The following is an 18358-nucleotide window of genomic DNA, read 5'->3' as shown; positions in this document are numbered from 1 at the left end:
TTTTTTTTGTTCAAACATGAGAATTCAAGTCTAGAAGGAAGATGGGTAGTCATTAAGAAAGAAGTATGAAATAAAAAAAGTTTAACCACCTGAAGATCCTGCATGTTCAGACATGTTCCTTTCATAATCATCAGCGCAGCTTCCTCCTGAGAAGGAACGCTTCTCATGATGTTGTTTCATTTGGGCAACCAGGCCTTGCGTTTCTTTGTTGCACTGTTTGCATTTTGCATGCATGCCTGTCTTACCCACAGGTAGAGGAACTTCATTAAAATATTCCCAAACTGGGTCTCTTTTATGGCCTGCTGCCATTTTAGGTTTTCCTTTCTAGTGAGAGAATGGTATGGTAGATCTCAAATCAATGAAGGCTACACTCAGAAAGACCTCAAGACTTCTGGAATATGCTGCTCAAACAGTTTCACTTTTGTTTCTGCTGCCTGTCCCTCCCTTCTCACATTTATCTCCAGGCTTCTTCTCCTTGTCCAGATCTATACCACCCTGAACAATCTTCTATTCATTGAACTTTTTGAAACTTTTCACTTTTAGAGAGAGGTAAGGGATTGACTCTCTGTACACAAATTTGCAGAGGGACAATAGGGTTGAGCTCTGTTATTTCTCACTTCTATATATTATTTATTTAAAACATTTTTGCTGTTAACAAGCATGTTATCTCTGGAGACACAAATCTACAGTTTGAGAACTGCAAAACTGAGCCTCTCTGGTGGTATCTTCTAGACTGAGCACTGAGTCCCATTGGGTAGATAGAAAGATTAACCTAAATAATCTATACAGAAGCCCCTGGAACTCCATAAAATTGGGTCCCTAATCCATGAACTATTGGAACTCATTTTCAAAACTTTTCTTAAACATTACATGAATATATTGTTTCATACTATGGAATTAGAATTTATAATTCCTATTCCATGATGAGATCTCTTTGAGCTATAATGTATCTTAATTTAAATTATCTTTAGATAGGTTTTTTTTCCACCCTCAAAAAGCACTTTATCAAAAAAACCTGATTTAAATAAAATCCAATTTTTTTTTTAAATAATTGATTTTTATCCACCCTGATGTTCACTCAGGCCTTTCTTAAGTAAGTGAGATGCACTGAGAGTTAAATATTTTTTTATTTTGTGCAGTGTTTCTTTAATTGAAAAGAGCAGATGTGCCTAATGACTATCAACAGTACATATTTTCTAGATCATAAGCCAATTCTTCATTATATTCTATTTCTTTTTTAGAAAATAAACCTATTCTTCAGCTATTTGTACTTAGTAACCCTAGTATGCTCATTCCTGTCACTTCTCAGGCGTAGGAAAGATGTGCGTATTAAAACACAAATATATTTGTTAACAAAGAGAATAAAGAAATAGCTAAGTAAAAACAATTGTATATAGATATGCTTTCAAGTTTTTATTGGTATGAAAGGAGGCAATAAGTGAGACTTTGCATGTACTGTATGTAAGGAAAACAAGTATACATAAAACCTTCTAAAATATTGAAAAAATATCTGCTACTTTCTAGAAATAGTGTACAATGATGACAAACTAAATTTTAATATTAAATTTATTTTAGACAAATGTAGAGTACCAATGGAATCCAATTTATGGATTTACCATAAAAAAGATGATGATGAAGAACTCTTGCTTGCAAATGTAGAGGCATTAAGGAATCAACTGAGGAAGACTGAGAGAAATCTACAAAATCTAGGGGAAGAGCTTTCCAGGTACGTGTGTGTTTAAAAGAAAGACGAGAACTAGGCCGTAAGTCTTTCCAGTAGTTTAAATCTATATTATTCACTATATTATTGTAACCCATTGTCTGTCTTTGTGTTTTGTTTCTGTTATATTTGGTAAAAACACTACTGGAGGGGGAATGCTTATTATTATTTTGTTTTTTTGTATCCTAGTACTAGTTCGAGTGAACTATCTGTCCACAGCTCTCATTTCAGTGAGTTTGTTGGACTAACATTGGAAGATCTTGATGAGCCGAGCTGCACTGAATTTCAAAATTATTCAGCTCATAAGAGTGCTGGTAAAATGTCCCACCAGAGCAGGGATTCTCAAAGAAAATCCCAAACCAAAGTAAGTATTTATTTATTTTTGGTGCCATGTTTGTTTTACACATTTGTGATTTTTATGAACATTTGACTTTACCCTTTCATTTGTAGGCTTCTCAGCTAATATATAGTAAGCACTGGGGAGTTAGGCATGGTAACATATTGCTGATAACTTTTTAAACATATTATTTCTATGACTTAAGTAAGATTGGCCTACAAAGATGCATTGTTGATATACATATATATTTTTTTTTAACCTCAAGTCTTACCCAGTGTCCGCTCCTTTTAATAAAAGTATGGAACAAGAAAATGAGCATCTTAGAGAGAAGCTGAACACCCTTCGAGAGCAAAATGCATCTTTTACTTCCCAGAACCACTGTCTAATGAATAAAATTGAAACTATCAACTTTGAACTGACTCAGTCAAAAACGAGAGTGAGTATCTTAGAAGGATTACTCCTGGGAGAATTCTGTACCTAAAAATTATATGTACAATATTTAAAAATTCTGCAAATTTTATTTGCCAAATAAATAAATGTGGCTCCAATATGGCAGTGGGGCGCATAGGCCACTGGCTGCACTGAGGTGGGAGATCACCCTGAAGCCCCCCCCTTCCTCCGATCACAGACTTGGCAGTGAGGCTGAACCTGACCCCAACACAGTGTAGGGGCTGGACCTGCCCCAGAAACACCCTGGGACTCTGCGCCAGGTGTGGGTGGGCAGGCTCAGCCCATCAGGATTCAAGTGTAGAGGGGCTTGGTGTGGGGTGAGAGGTTTCTGTGTGGGGCAGTCTGGGTGCAGGTGGCTCAGAGGGAGATCTGGATGCACAGGGGCTCATTGAAGGATTCTGGGTGCAGGGGCAATGGGACTCTGCTGGGGATCCAGGTGAAGGTGGTTGGGGCTCAGCACGGGGCGGGGTCTGGGTGTGGAAATATGGGGCTCAGTTGGGGGGGTCTAGGTGTGCGGGGGGGCTCAGTGGGAGGGTCTGGGTGCTGGGGGTGTGGGACTCTGCAGAGGATCCAGGTGCAGCTGATTCGGGATTAGTGGGGTGCGGGACTGGGGGTGGGGATTTGTCAGAGGAGTCCAGGTGTGTGTGGGGGTAGGGTTTGTCAGGTGAGGGTTTGATGAGCCTCCTTAAGGGGGTAGCCTCAGCTGTCTGCCAAGGGCTCCTGCTTCTCCCCCCCCCCCCATGATTCTCTTATCCCCTTTTTCTTCTCTTTCCCCTGCCCACATTCTCCTCCTTCTGCCCTATTCCACCCTCCCTTTCTTCCCCACTGCCTCTTCCCCTCCACCCCCATTCTCTCAGTTCCCCTAGCCCCACTTTGCACAGAAAACAGGAAGGCTCCCAGCACACAGAAGGGGAGCACGACTGGCACTGGGACCCAGGAGTCAGTGTTCAGCCGCAGAGTCTGGAGCGGAGAGGCATCCTCCTTCAGCTGGGCAGCTCTGCACTTGCAGAAATGGGGGGCAGGAGGCAGTGGCACATAAACCCGTGTGCCTCCTACCATGCCTCACCTCTGTTTGGAGGGGGCAATCCTCCCAAAAACCTGCACCCATGGTCATCTCTCCTCCTCTTCCACCCCCCTCTTCACTTTGTTTCCCTGCTGTTTTCTACAGGGAAGCACAGGAATTTGGGGGGGGGGGGGGCATTTTCTGCAGGCGCAAAGTAATGCCAAATCCCCCCAAGGAGTAAAGGATGAATACGTGGTCTCTAGCAACACAAAATATCTTAGAAAAATAAATCACTGGTAGCTATATTGTAGTTTTGAGTAGAATATACCGGTTCACCTTGGATTAATCTACTTAAAATCTATAAATAATCTATTTGTATAGTAGTAGCACGTAGGAACCCTAGTCAAGGACCCATTGTTCAAGTGCTGTACAAACATAACAAAATGGCAGTCTCTGCCCCCAAAAGCTTACAATCTAAGTCTAGAAATAAGGATGCCCTGTAACCTATACAGGAAGTAACTTGATAAATTATTTTAGCATTATACATAAATATATTTGCAGTATATCTGCCTGAGACAAATTTGGCTCCTATATACATATTAACAATGAGAACTGAAGAAGGCTGGTCTTATTTCCAAATAAAGAGCAATATGTCTGACGTGTAGAGAAAGTGAAGATGAGTTATGAGGAAATATTGCAGACCATGGAGAGAGGTAGATTGTTAATATAATTTACACATATATTTAAAAAATACGGATACTTGAATTAAAGAAATACTGTTTTGCTTGTTTACACAGAATCTTACTAAAATCTTTGCAGACTACAGCATTGCAGGAATATTGTGAAACGCAGTTACTGAGAAGTAAGCCACTCTATTGTGTGCATGTTGGTCTGCAGAATAAATATTATAGTATATTATAATTTGCAACTGTGCTTCTCAGACTCTATGCAGAGGACAAGTGATGTTGGAGAAAAAACAAAGAGGAAGGGATAACAGCTAGTGGGAGGGCAAAGAACAAACTACCATATGTACTCGTTCATAAGCCAAATTTTTTTAGTAAAAAAGGAAGCATCAGAGAAGGGGGCCAGCTTATGAACGGTTTTAGAGTGGGAGAGGTGGGACACAGCCCCTTCCCCCAAGAGAGGGGACAAGGAGAGGCAGCACAGCCAGAAGGGAAGAGGCGGGGCCAGAGTCTCTCCACTTCTGGCAATGCTGCTCTCCCCCAACCTCTGAAGCAGCTGCAGCTCCGGGGTTGGTAGGCTGTGGCCAGGCTGCCGGAGCAGCTCTGGCCAGGCCAGAGACGACATCCCCTAGCCCGCCCCAGCTAAGGTGGGAAGAGAGAGGATGGGAACAGTGTGCGGGTCCTGGGCTAGGGGTGGGGTCATATGGGGGGTGGTCACAGGGGTTACTCCCTTGACCCCCAGCTTCCCCCCCCCCGCCCCCCCCCAAAAAATAAATTTCCCCACCAGTTGCTGTCCTGGCCTGTCAGGGTAAGCAGCTGGTGGGCCGGGACACTTTGTTTACTTTAGGTTTACCTCCGTGCCTGCGGACACTCGAGGTAAACAAACCGTCTCGGCCCGCCAGCAGCATATCCTGATGGGCTGGGAGCCAAAGTTTGCCGACCCTGGAATTATAGGGTCGGCTTATGAATGGGTCATAAAAATTGCCCATTTTTACTTCGCCATCTTGGGGAGGTGGGGGGGTCGGATTATAAACAAACCAGCTTATGATCGAGTATATATGGTACTCGTTTTTCTGGCTTGTAAGGGGAAAATGGAGGAATGTTAATTTTTGGAGGAAAAAATTGTTTTGGTATGTTAAAAAAGAATTTGTTTACAGTTGTCTCAGAGAGGAATGGTATTTATGGAACTGGTATTGTGCAAAACTGAAGGGAAAGCTTGAAGTCAGAGTGAATATGGTGTGGAAATGTCCTGGCAATTTCTATAGCAGGGTTAGGCAGACAATGTCATTCAATTATGCAACAACCTTTTGGCACAATTCACTGTAGGGTATGTTAGCAAATTTTAATGAAGTCCCAAATATGTTTGTATTTCAGATCTCTTTTCTTGAATCAGCTTTAGGTACACATTCAGTCAGTATTCCTATGTTAGAAGAACAGATTGCAAATTTGGAAGCAGAAGTTACAGCTCAAGATAAAGTCCTGAGGTAGTAAATGTACTTTTCCCCTCCCTTATAAACCTTTTGGTCTACTTGTTTAATTCACCATATTTCCTGTTCCTGGGAAAAACTGATTGCTTCCAAATCTAGTGCTTTTCATCAGAACCATTACGGAGTTTTGAAATCTGTCCTTGAGAAGTTGCCGATTATGTGTGTTATATTGGTGTTTTATATTAGTGTACGTAAGATATGATGAAATGTGTTCTAAGAATTAAAAGTAATTGATGAAGATTCAGTAAAATAAACAAACTAAAGAATTCTAAAATAAATAACTAGTTTATAACCTGGGGTAAACATAAATGTGCTCCTACCATTGAGATTATATATACATTGCAGGAATATAGACATTTGTGCCCATTGTACAATGAGCAAACTTTTTGTCTTCTCAAATATATCCACTTACTACACTAGAATCAATCATGGCTGTCCAAATAAAACTTACCTAAGCAACGTGTCCTGCTTGTCCCCAAAAGTTGTCAGTCACTAAAGCCACACATTGACTTGTATGCTTCATTTGCTTAAGAATACTGTAAGAACTTGATCTCCCTGCTGAAGCAGATTTATCATTGTCTGTGTAAGTAGCATTAGATTTGGCCCTTTTGGACACACTTGTAATCTTCAAAACCGTAGAATACTTTAAAAAAACAGACAAAATTTCTCCTGGCAAACAAATACGAAAAGTCCTCCACTTTCGCAGTAACACTTTCATCTTCTCATCCACATAAAACAGAGAGATACTCAGCTGTTGCAAACCCTGTTATGGAAGCAAGTTGAGACACTTTCTTTGCAAATATATTTTACGTTGTTTTATATATCTGTGGTTTTTTTTTTTTTAAACTAATGATGCATGATAGAGCACTAAGATCTCCTTTGCACTTAGTGTGGCAGGGCTATCACAAGAACACACTCAGTCCTCTGTCCCCTGCATTGCTAAGGATAAAACAGATATTCCACTGGTCACTACTATGTACCTCTATAATGATTATATACAAATGAAGGCAGTGTCTTATAAATAGATTTGGAAGGATCAAATTTTTATCAAAGGTCGGTAAACATCAATTTCGCCATACACACACAAATCACCGAAAAAATATTTCCAGGGATGATGATTGAAATTTTCTGATCGGCAAAGTAAGAAAAATGTTGCTTGAGAACTTATTAGAGTCAAAATCCAGTGATTTAGACTTTTGAATTAGGCTTGTTAGAAATGGACTAGCAAATGAATAGTAAAAACAGGTATGATTTGTTGAGTTAGTATTTGACATGTGATGTTGACAGTTTGTGTGGTAATGGTTTATAAAACTCTTAACTTTTTGAATCTCAATGTCTTTTGTCGTTAAATAATTGTCTGACCTCCTCCACATAATTTTCTGCAACTGAAAATTTAAATAAATAAAAATTTAAGAAAGTCCTTAAATATTTATATTATCTCTCAAAATTATAATAAATCAAATTCTGCCAAGCCTGCTTATAAATTGACTCTGAATTTTGTGTAAGGTGACTTTCCTGATTATTATTATTAATTACTATTATGTTGTTATTATATTTGTATTGCAGTGGTACCCAGAGGCCTGGACCAAGATAGGGCCCCACTGTGCTGGAAGCTGTACAAACAGATAGTAAATGAAAATTCCTACCACAAATTGATTAAAATCTCAATACGCAGTTTAATAAGGATGAAAATAGGCAAAACTTACTTTACAAAATAAGTAACTTTATTAATTTTAATATCTTTAATTGGGTTAGTCCTTACTGTATTAGCTCAAATACAGGATTGTTGCTTTCTTTGGATAGAGAGGCTGGTAAAATGATTTCCCATATATCAGACTAGCTAGTCCTCCTATTGAACTTCATATATGGAAAAGGGAAAAAAAAAATTGCTATTTGATATCTATCCACCAAACCAAATGCTTCTGATATAAAAAGCTACCTGCTAATTTTTTTTTTAAAAAAGTTGTGGTCTAATAATTCTTAATTTCTTTTTCTAGAGATGCAGAAGATAAATTAGAGCAAAGCCAGAAAATGGTGGTAGAAAAAGAACACATTTTGCAAAGGTTTAAAGAAGAATATAAAAAATTGAAAATGGATTTAATTGATCGAAGCAAGCAAGGGAAGAGGTGATTATATAATTAAAAACAAGCAAAACTTTTTTAGTAGAAAATATTTTACTAATGAGTAAATGCCCCCTCTCCAATTATTAAATATTATTTTGTGCCACCAAGTTGTCTTTTCTTTATGGGTGTATTGTAAATGAAAAAGGGAGGAAAATCAAGTTTGTTTAAAGGTGACCTGCAAGATTAAGATTATTATTATTTATTATTTATTTTTAATTTAAATTTGAGCAGTGTCTTTTTTTTTTTTTTTTTTTTATTATCCTGGCAATATCCAATGATCCCTGTCCCAGTATCACTCATTAAAACACACCTTTATTTGGCAGCGATAGGTTAGCTAAATAAACTTTTTTTTCTCTTTTTTTGTAAATACAAAAAACCCCCAATGATGCAATGCTCAGGTGAAAGTTGAAATACACGTTCAAAGTCTATTTTTGCTACAATAATTTTAACTCATCCACACTACACTTGTATGGAAGCATAAATGTAAAAATATAGACCCTGAACTTGCAAAGACTTATGCATCTGTTTAACTTTACACACTCAGAGTAGTCCCTGTGAAGTCATTAGGACTACTCAGTGTGTAAAGTTCTTTACATATGTAAATTTTTGCCAGATTGAGATCATAAAGAGTTATCAAAAATACCACTTAAATGTAATGTGACAGTCAGTCTTGCTGTGGGTATAATATCTTTTGAATTTCCAAAGGTTTGGAAGCATCTCTCAGGCTTAACAGTGCAGTAATAGTATTTTCTTTTTTTAAAGACAAAAGAGAGGAAGAAATAAAACGGATAGGCACTAATCCGTTTATATAATTGCACTTTCACAATCAAAGATGTATTTGGATTTGAATGTAGTGGATGCCATGTGGACCCAGGGCTTGAAGGGGTACAGCAGTGATTTTGCTCTTAAATTCTTAGCCTTATTATTGCTTGGATGTAGCTTATTTAATATATTTGCAGATATGCCTAATTTTTTTTTAAACATGAAGCAGTAATTCATGTGATAAGTTAAAGTTCATTTCATTTAAAAGGTTGTATCTAAAAGAACTGGAAAGTTGAAAGGAAGCTCAGTTACCCTATGCTATTAATTTATTCTTTGTATTTCAAGTTTGGGTAATTTGGGGAGATAGTTATATCAGTATTGTACCAGGATTTAAAGATATGACACTTTTTTTTTTTTTTTTTTTTGTAGAGCTGAACAGCAAAGAAACGAGGCTCTGTTTAATGCTGAAGAGCTGACGAAAGCTTTTAAAAAATACAGAGAGAAAATAACTGAAAAACTTGAAAAGGTAAGACTTGATTATCTGTAGTTTTTGGCCACACAATTTGGATTTAAAATGGAAACTGGAATCCATTTGGTCATATCTAAATGCTAAATGTCAACAGCCTTGGTTCCATTGTATAAGAAATGGGGTAGAAGGAAGCCTACTGTAACTTATTTTACTTAGCCAACATTTCTGAAGTGTGTGAATAAAACATATTTGTAGCCAGCCCCACATTCAAAGGGTTAGCAGAAGAAATTTTTATTTATACTTTTTTAATCACAAAGGCTTCTTAAGTGAATTTGCTGCATCACTGTACCCATGGTAGGGACAAACTATTAGAATAGGTTTTCTGTTCCCTGTGCCATGGCTACAGTGGGAAAGCAACTCTCATAAGCAGCATTAACAGTATATAGGGAGACTTTAGAAAAAACTGTCGTTTAGAGTGCTTGATAAGTATTGTTACCCTTTTTGACCCAAGTGACTAGTCAAAGTTTGCGGCCCTGCGGATTGTTCCAGTTGGGTGCAGAAATTGACAATGGTCTGGTGGCTTTGATGTAATCTTGTTTATTTACAAAGAATGTCCAAAGTCCTGTTTCTCTCAACATAGAAGGAACAAAATAAATGAGATGGTTTCTTTGCTCATAGCACCAAACTCTTTCAGACAGCTTGTTCAGGCTGTCTGTGTCTGGATTTCTTTCTGCATGTCTCTGTGGTCCTTCAGTTTGACCTGCGTGTGTCTCTCTTTTTTTTTTTTTTCTTTTTCTTTCTTTCTCTCTCTTTCCCCCCACCCTCACACCCATCCCCTTAGTCAGAGACTATATGGAGCCCTTCACTCACTAAGTCTGCTTACTGCGTGGGCTCACGTACCCCCTTTGTCTTAATTGGAGCTCCATAGCTGTCTTTCACAGGTATCTTAAATGAGGGGTGGCTGTCACAACAATTTAGATGAGGTTTAACCCAAACAACAACAGTATCATACAAATATATTATCACACACAACTCACCTTTTCTCCTTTTAGTTATAAAGTAAGCTCTGAACTCTTGCAACCAAGCTTTTTCTTTCTGTTTCAAGAATACGTCTTGAAAATTCTAAGGAGGTCAATGCAAAATTAGGATGAAGGGAAACCTAGGCTTGACTAATCCATCCCGTGCCTCCAGCAGGAATACCTACTTATTCATTATAGCTATCAAGAAAACAAATAGCTTCCATAGATAGATTATATGTCCATAGTGTGTTTTAAATTAAAAAATAGTAAGTATGGCCATTTTTGCTAGGTAGTCTATTCCTCATGTGGAATCTGCTGGCTGAAAACCCCTTTTATCTGACATGTAAACAAAACTGTCTTATTCACGTTCGCTGCATTCTCTTAGCTGTGAGTACTAAATTAGGGTGGCCACCTTTTAGTCCCTCCTGGTTGTCTATAAATCATCCAGAGGAACCCATGCCGGGAGCAAAGTTGAGGAGAAATTGAGCATGGACTGTTTGTCCCTAATTTTACCTTCCATGGCTATTACGGTGTAAGTCTGTAACTTTTTCTCTTGGGTAGGAAAAGGAGTCAACGAATCACATAAGCCTTCAGCAGTTGCCCCTGAAGGCGTATTTGCCATTGGTTAAGCTTCTTTGGTCATGGAGATTGGCAAGACTGTGCTGCATACCTTGACATCACTGCTGACCAAAAGTAGGCCCTAAAATACCAAAGAGATTCTTACTTTTTTCCTTGTCAACTAAAGAAAAAGCTTTTTTCCTGCTCTCCCATGCCTCAGAACAGCACTCAGTATGGTTACTTGTCTATCTAAAGGAAATGAGATAGTAGCAATCTTTGCAATATAAAGCAGCTTAATTTGTTTATTCTTTGTCAGAATATTCTTTGACTATTTGTGGCTTAAATCATTGTTTTCATCATTATACAACAATGTTTTTTAAGGTTCAAGCTGAAGAAGAAACTTTAGAGAAAAAATTAATTAATTGTGTAAAAGAAAAAGAAAAGTTGCATGAAAAATGTGTTGCCTATAGAAATGAACTTGAAATCACAAAAGAACAATTAAGGTAAAAGTGTTGTTTCTTCTTATTTTTTTTTAAATTGATATATCTCAGTTTTACCATGTTTCTGGATTTCTCTATCTTCAAAATAGTTACAGTGGCATTGGCATATCTCTCAGCACCCTGACAACATTTCAGCCTTTAACTGGAGGGACCAATCCCAAGAATGAGAGGATAATCTAGTCTCCATGTTGTTTTATTCCTTAGCTTCTCTGCTTTTGGCACTGAGAAAAGACTACTGAGAAGTTAGTCTCTTTTAGACTCCCAGATGAACGAAGACAATTAATCAATTTTTGTGTGGGGTGCCTTTCTGCCAGTATCTGATAGCCGAAGTCCTAGCAAAACTCCAGCTTTCTAGAGTTTTTGTTGAACTAGCCTTTATTGTGTGTGTGTGTGTATCTATATCTATTTGTTTTGTTTTTTGTAGCCAATTAAAGGATGAGAACCGTAGTGCAAAAGAAGAGATGAAGAGTCTAGAGGCAAAAAACACTGAAATTGTGTCACAGCTTACACAGTCTGAACAGAAGATCCTGAAGCTTGAGGGTGAACTTAATGACAAAGTAGTAGTACTTAAAGAGAAAAGTGCCCTAGTAAGTGAAAATGCAGAGCTAAAAGCACTTATTGCACAGCAAAATGATCGCCTAAAATTATGTCATCAAGAAATTGAGGATTCAAGAGAAGAACTGAACACCTTGGAAACTATTATCTCCCAGTTGTCGCTAGGTACATCTAAAGAGGTACAGTAATTGATAAATCATTATAAATTTGTATTGTGCACCTTGTAGAATCCTAATCTGGTACTATCTGGAAATGTTGCTTATATTATTAGGGGCTGTCTGTATACTGTTTTTTCTGCTTCCAAAACGCACTGATGAAGATACAGTAATGTTTAATTAAACATTTTACTTTAGCTGAATCAAGAACGTGTGTGTCTGAACTCTCAAGAATGTAGAAACTGCCGTACTGGAGCAGATATCTGTCTAGTTTTGTACCCTGCCTCCCTCTGTGGCCTGCACTAATTCTTCAGTGGCAGACTTACTCTCCAAAACACAACTAAGTAATACAGTGTGATGCTGGGGCTCCTGTCTGTTGAACAGCATGAAGTTTACCAGATGGTGAAGGTGTATCCTCTGTAACAGCCTCAACAGGGGGCGTGGAGCAGTGAGAGCAAGGGAGAGACTTGCTGACAAACGGAGCTTGTAGATACACTTTCTGAATGGCAAACTTCTGGTGTCTGTGCCTTGTCATGGCGGGACAGCTTGCGTGCTCTAATGATCCCCAGAGTCTGTGTGAGTGTGTGTGGGGGTGGGGGTGGCAGGCGGCGCTTTTTGCTCCTAATAGGTTCAACCATGCTGGATTGGTCTGGGCTAACAACCCTCTCCCATAAAAAAACAAAATATGTTATGGAAACAGCGATGAAGAATTCGACCATTACCGTGTGTGATGGCCTTCAGGAGTCAATGACCTGTATGACTGCCAGTGGTGAAAGCCAAAAGGAAGCCACTGGCATGAAGACTGAAGTGCTCAACACCAAGACAAAAACCAAACTTGTTTTTTGTCTCGGGTCACAGCAGAGATGAGACGCTAAGCTTACACATTTTGGGTGTCAGCGAGAGCAGATGGATGGGATCAGGAAGATTAACAACAGCCTCAGGAGAAACTTTGCTGTATTCTGGATGGGATGATGGACAACACCATGAGAGTGTTGCCATCCTTTTGAAGAAGGGAGTGGAGCATTCAAGAAGGGAATGAAGTCCATCAGCAGCAGACTTATGAGAGCCAGACTGAAAGGGAAACACAATGATATCACCCTGATTCAGTGCTATGCTCTGACAAATGACAGTGATGAAGACGTAAAGGACAAATTCTACCTTACATTACAGATGGAGTTGGAGAGAGTACCATGCCGTGATCTAACTATCGTTATGGGAGACCTGAATGCCGAGGTGGGTAAGGACAACACAAACAAGGACAGAGCAATGGGAAGACATGGGTGTGGCACCATGAATGAAAACAGAGAGAGGCTTGTTGTTTTCTGTAATATGAATGACCTAGTCATTGGCGGAACTCATTTCAACATTGTGAAATTCATAAGCTGACATGGTGTTCTTTAAATGGCAGAGATAAGAACCAGATTGACCATATGATAAATGGCAAATGGCGACGCTCACTGACAGATGTGAAAGTGAGAAGGGGTGCAGATGTTGGCAGCAACCACCACCTTGTGACATCCTCCATGAAGCTAAAATTGAGAAGTGTGGGTCCACCAAACAAGGGACATAGGCGTTATGACATTGAAGGCTTTCTGTGTTTCAGGGGACTTTAGCTTGTCATTCTGCAGTTAAAGAACAGGTTTCAGGCACTTGCAGACCTTGATGAAAAGGAGGGGAATGCAGATGAGGAGATCAACAAGAAGTGGGACAAAGTAACAGCAATTCATAAACAGAGCAGTGAAGCCTGTCTAGGCTACAGGCAGAAGGAAGGTGTGGATTATACCCAGCACATAGAATGCTGTAGAAACCAAATGAGCTCTGAAGAAAAAAGGTTTAGACACACAATCCCAGAAGGTAAAGGACAGATACCGTGAGCAGTATAGCAGTGCACACCAGGAGGTCAAATGCCTTGTGAGAGCGGACAAACAACATTATATTGATGATCTGGCAACACAAGCAGAGGATGTAGCTGCTTGTGGTGAACAAGGAACGGTCTATAAAATGTATCAGAGGGATAGCAGTGTTAGTCTGTATCCACAAAAACAACAAGGAGTCAGGTGGCACCTTAAAAACTAACAGATTTATTTGGGCATAAGCCCATAAGCATAGGCCCTGTCAGTACTGGTTCTCTACTTGTAAGCGTGACAGGGTCAGGCCAGATGGCTACAGGAGAGTGGTAGAAGGCAGATATATTAGCCCCAGGTTAAATAAGTCCCTTTTCCCTGGGTAAGGTAACAGGGAAGCTTCCAGAACAATCAGGAACTTTCTGGAAACAACTAAGGCAGACAGGCTGACTAGAACACCTGCAGCCAATCAAGAAGCTGCTAGAATCAATTAAGACAGGCAGGCTAATCAGGGCACCTCGGTTTAAAAAAGAGCTCACTTCAGTTTGTGGTGTGTGTGCGAGGAGCTGGGAGCAAGAGGTGCAAGAAGCTGAGAGTGAGAAGGCGTATTACTGGAAGACTGAGAAGTACAAGCATTATCAGACATCAGGAGGGAGGTCCTGTGGTGAGAATAAAGGTGTTAGGAGGAGGCCATGGGGAAGTAGCCCAGGGAGTTGTAGCTGTCACGCAGCTGTTACAGGAGCCAATGTAGACAGCTGCAATCCACAAGGCCCTGGGCTGGAACCCAGAGTAGAGGGAGGGCCCAGGTTCCCTCCATCCCCCCCCAATTCCCTACTTGATAGCGGAGGAGTTGAACTGGACTGTGGGTTCCACCAGAGGGGAAGGTCTCTGGCCTGTTCCCTGTTCCGCTAGGTGGATCAGCAGAGACTGCAGAGATTGTTGTTCTTCCTTTCCCCATGCTGGCCAGTGATGAGGTTAACTGAGTGAACGGCAGATTTGAGCCACGAAATGGCCAAACCTGAGGGCTGCCGTGAGCCTCTGAAGCGAGAAAATCCACCAATAAGCGTAGGACCCACCAAGGCAGAGGAGGAACTTTGTCACATAAGGTAACTCCCTTCTCTTCATATGTCAGTATATTTATGCCTGCATCTGTAATTTTCACTTCATGCATCTGACGAAGTGGGTTTTTTACCCATGAAAGCTTATGCCCAAATAAATCCGTTAGTTTTTAGGGTGCCACCAAACTCCTCATTGTGTCTTTTTCGTCTATAAAATGACGCGGCTTATTAGTGGTAAACGGCAGACCCCAACAAACACTGTCATCAGGGACAAACGAGGCCACCTACTACCAGGAAAAAAAACTAGAAATGCGCTGGACAGAGCATTTCAAAGAATTGCTGAACAGGGAGTCACCTAAAGAGGAAGCAAACATCCAAGAGGCAGAAGAAGATCTTCAGATCAGCACAGACACCCCAACTAAGGAAGAGATCATTCAAGTCATCAAATCCTTAAAAAATGAAGGTGCTCCTGGCAAGGGTAACTTGAATGCAGAATTGTTCAAGGTAAATCCTGAGTTAGCAGCATCTATCCTGGCCCCTCTATTTACCTCAGTCTGGAAAAGGGAAAAAGTGCCAGATGAGTGAACCAAAGAAAAGAACTATCAGTGATTGTAATAACTGGCGTGGTATTAGATTTTTATCTGTGCCAAGTAAAGGATTGTGTAAGATCATAGTCCAGCATATATCAGAGGCAGTTGATAGCGTTCTCAGAAAAGAGCAAGCTAGTTTCAGAAAGGGCATGGATGCACAGACCAGATCTTGACTCTATGAAACATGATGGAACAGTGCTTAGAATGGCAACTCTACGTACATTTCATAGACTTTGAGAAGGCTTTTGATAGCATTCACAGGACCAGCCTATGGCGCATTCTGCAGGCATATGGAATCCCTCTCCGTATAATCAACATAATCAAAAGCTTTTATTTCAGCTTTACATGCAGTGTTGATCACAGTGAGCTCAGTTTTGAAGTCAAAATAGGAGTATGTCAGGGATGTGTCATATCTGCAATCCTCTTCAACATTGCCATCGACTGGGTAATGCAGTGTACAAACAGAAGACGTGTCAAGCGGCATTAAATGGATATCCTTCTCATCCCTTGAAGACCTGGACTTCGCAGATGATCTCGATCTCTGATCACATACCCAACTCTATATACAAGAAAAAACAACTCGACTTAATGTATTCAGCCAGCAAAATGAACTGAAAATCAACTGCAATAAGACAGATATAATGACCTTTTAATATTGCCTCACCATCACCAGTATGGATAGAGGATAATGTTCTCACCAATTAGAAACATTCACATGCTTGGGCAGTAACATCAGCCAGGACGGTGGAACAAACCAGGATGTCCAGAACAAAATCAATAAAGCCAGGAACACCTTCAGGAGCTTAAATAAAGTCTGGAGAACATCAAAATACAACACCAAAATCAAACTCCAAGATTTATCAGAGCTGTGTACTTTCAATATTACTTTATAGTGCAGAATGCTGAGGAATGAGACTGTATGACATATCCAAACTGTCTTCATTCCATACAACCTGCCTCAGAAAAGTCCTCCGTATCTTTTGGCCCAGAACAATCTCAAACCAAGATGTATTGTCATAGTGCAGCCAAGAGGCTAGGACGACTATCATTGCCAGGAGGCACAGGAAATGGATTGGCCATGGCTTCGGATGGAAACTGATTCCATCACCAGAGTAGCAATAATATGGACACCTGAAGGCAAGTGAAAACTAGGCTGTCTGAAAACAACATGGTGAAGAACTGTGGAAGCTGCACTGAAAAACCTGGGGCACAGCTGGGGAACCCTTGAAAGACTTGACAGAAACAGACAGGAGTGGAGGAGCTTTGTCGCTTCCCTAGATGCCAGAGGTGTAATGGGAACATGATGATGATGAAGAAGAAACTTCATGAAGCTCTGGCCCATCAAACTGGGACTTGCACTTGTGAACTTTATCAGGTCTGCAAGAAATTTGGTGGGTAGAGCATAGATGGGAAGGAGTCACAAAGAAACCTAAGATTAGGTGCTCTCTGGAGGGTAATTTGATGAGCAGAGAGGGAGGTGGACTGGGTAGCAGAGCCAGAGAGGCAGCACTGGAGAGCAGGAGTACATGGTGGATGCTGATCTCTCCATCTGCTTTTCATTCCATAAATTTACAGAGTTATGAAGAAAGTTGAATAACACTGTTTCTTTGTAATTTTTGAATCTCCAAAGTGGGCTGTCTCAGAGATGTTGTAATAATGCCAATTTCAAACTGAATGGATTTGGGGAAGGGGGGAGAGTTATTATTTTATCCGAATAATTTTAATAGCAAATTCAGATGTCCTCTCAACTGTAATTGTGAAAAATTGGGAGATTAAATTCGCTCATTGAAATAAAGCAGAATTAACGTTCCTTTAAGTGAAAAGTTCAAAACAAGCTCAGCTTCGGAGTCCATTACTGATACTCTGTAAGTGTGATATTTAATGGCTAAAATTTTCAAATTTGAGTGCCTAAATTTAAATTTAGGCATCTAAGTATATGACCTGAGTTTCAAGGTGCCTGTTGCCCACAGCTCGGTTTGATGGGACTTCTGATGCTTACCCCCTCCAAATGTCTTTTTTTTTTTTTTTTTTAGGAATCTATGTATATGTACCCACTCAGGCCAGGATGTTCAAATCTTTGTGCCTTGCAAAACATTCTGCTTGTACAGTATGTGAATTTATCATAGAAAAAGTTTATATTTTCATTAGTTTTTTTTCTTAACTTGCAGTTTACATTGCATCACTCTAAACGTCAAATGGCCAGTTCCTCCGCAAAGGAAGCTATGTATGCCTCTTGTTGTGAATCAAACAAATCCCTGATTGCAGACCTAAGGTACATTTTAAGGGTCCTGAACCATAACAAGACTTTGCCAGTAGCAATACCTCCTGAATACTATTCTAAAGGAAGAAAAATACTTTGAAAGAATACTTTCTCATAACATTTTATATCTTTGTGCTAGAATCAAACTGGCAATGAAAGAAGCAGAAGTTCAGAAGCTTCAGGCAAACCTAACTGTCAGTAAAGTAGCTCAACATCTTTCTAATGATTATGAGGGACAAGAAAGTGGCAGATTACATGGCCTAGAAACAGAACCTGTAAAATTGATTGGAAATCAAACAGGTGAGCATGGTGAAAAATAGTGCACTTAAAAGCTATAAAATACCTTCTGACGTAGTTAGTTATTTAAAAATGACTGCAGAATGCAAGTTAACATTTTTTGTGGGTTTTAATTTTGCTATTTTAATATTTTCTGTAACAAGATAACAGATGCCCTTATGGAGAGCAAGGTTTAGCTACCTTGGTGTTTGTTATAGTCTTGAGGCTCAATGTGCATTTTAACTTTATTATTATTATTATTATTTTTGGCTAATGGGCTCTCTCCCTTGCTTGCCCTAGCCCCAAACTCAAAATATGTTACAAATGGAAAACGTAGGTTTCTCCCTTTTTTCTGTTACGATGGGGTCTCCAGTTATTCATTTTTTCTTTTGTTCTTTTTCTACCATCATTAGGGCTCTTCAGCTCTAGAAAAGTAGGGTTCTGATTGCCCTCAGTGCTGTGCTATAAAATGACTTCAGGTGTACATTCAGAGCAGTGCATTTTGCTCC

The 18358-nt window shown here is 39.8% G+C and overlaps 1 protein-coding gene across 2 annotated transcripts in view; it reads left to right on the top strand.

Annotated features, from left to right (window-relative positions):
• CCDC18 (coiled-coil domain containing 18) overlaps nucleotides 1-18358 on the top strand; it is a 68515-nt gene that overhangs the window by 8147 nt on the left and 42010 nt on the right. Inside the window, exons 2-11 of one of the 2 annotated variants that reach the window (XM_074961312.1) lie at nucleotides 1576-1726; nucleotides 1910-2084; nucleotides 2323-2493; nucleotides 5568-5677; nucleotides 7678-7806; nucleotides 8995-9091; nucleotides 10993-11114; nucleotides 11536-11845; nucleotides 17482-17585; nucleotides 17713-17873. In XM_074961312.1, the coding sequence (XP_074817413.1) occupies nucleotides 1593-1726; nucleotides 1910-2084; nucleotides 2323-2493; nucleotides 5568-5677; nucleotides 7678-7806; nucleotides 8995-9091; nucleotides 10993-11114; nucleotides 11536-11845; nucleotides 17482-17585; nucleotides 17713-17873 (1513 nt within the window). In that variant the 5' untranslated portion in view covers nucleotides 1576-1592. Of the gene's footprint in view, nucleotides 1-1575; nucleotides 1727-1909; nucleotides 2085-2322; nucleotides 2494-5567; nucleotides 5678-7677; nucleotides 7807-8994; nucleotides 9092-10992; nucleotides 11115-11535; nucleotides 11846-17481; nucleotides 17586-17712; nucleotides 17874-18358 lie in introns of those variants that run through there. The other variant, XM_074961313.1, reaches the window with a different exon arrangement.

This window comes from Natator depressus, chromosome 8 (assembly GCF_965152275.1).
Source record: "Natator depressus isolate rNatDep1 chromosome 8, rNatDep2.hap1, whole genome shotgun sequence".
Classification (NCBI taxonomy): Eukaryota; Metazoa; Chordata; order Testudines; family Cheloniidae; genus Natator; species Natator depressus.
The sequence above is the reverse complement of the archived record's forward strand: the minus strand, read 5'-3'. Positions and strand labels throughout refer to the sequence as shown.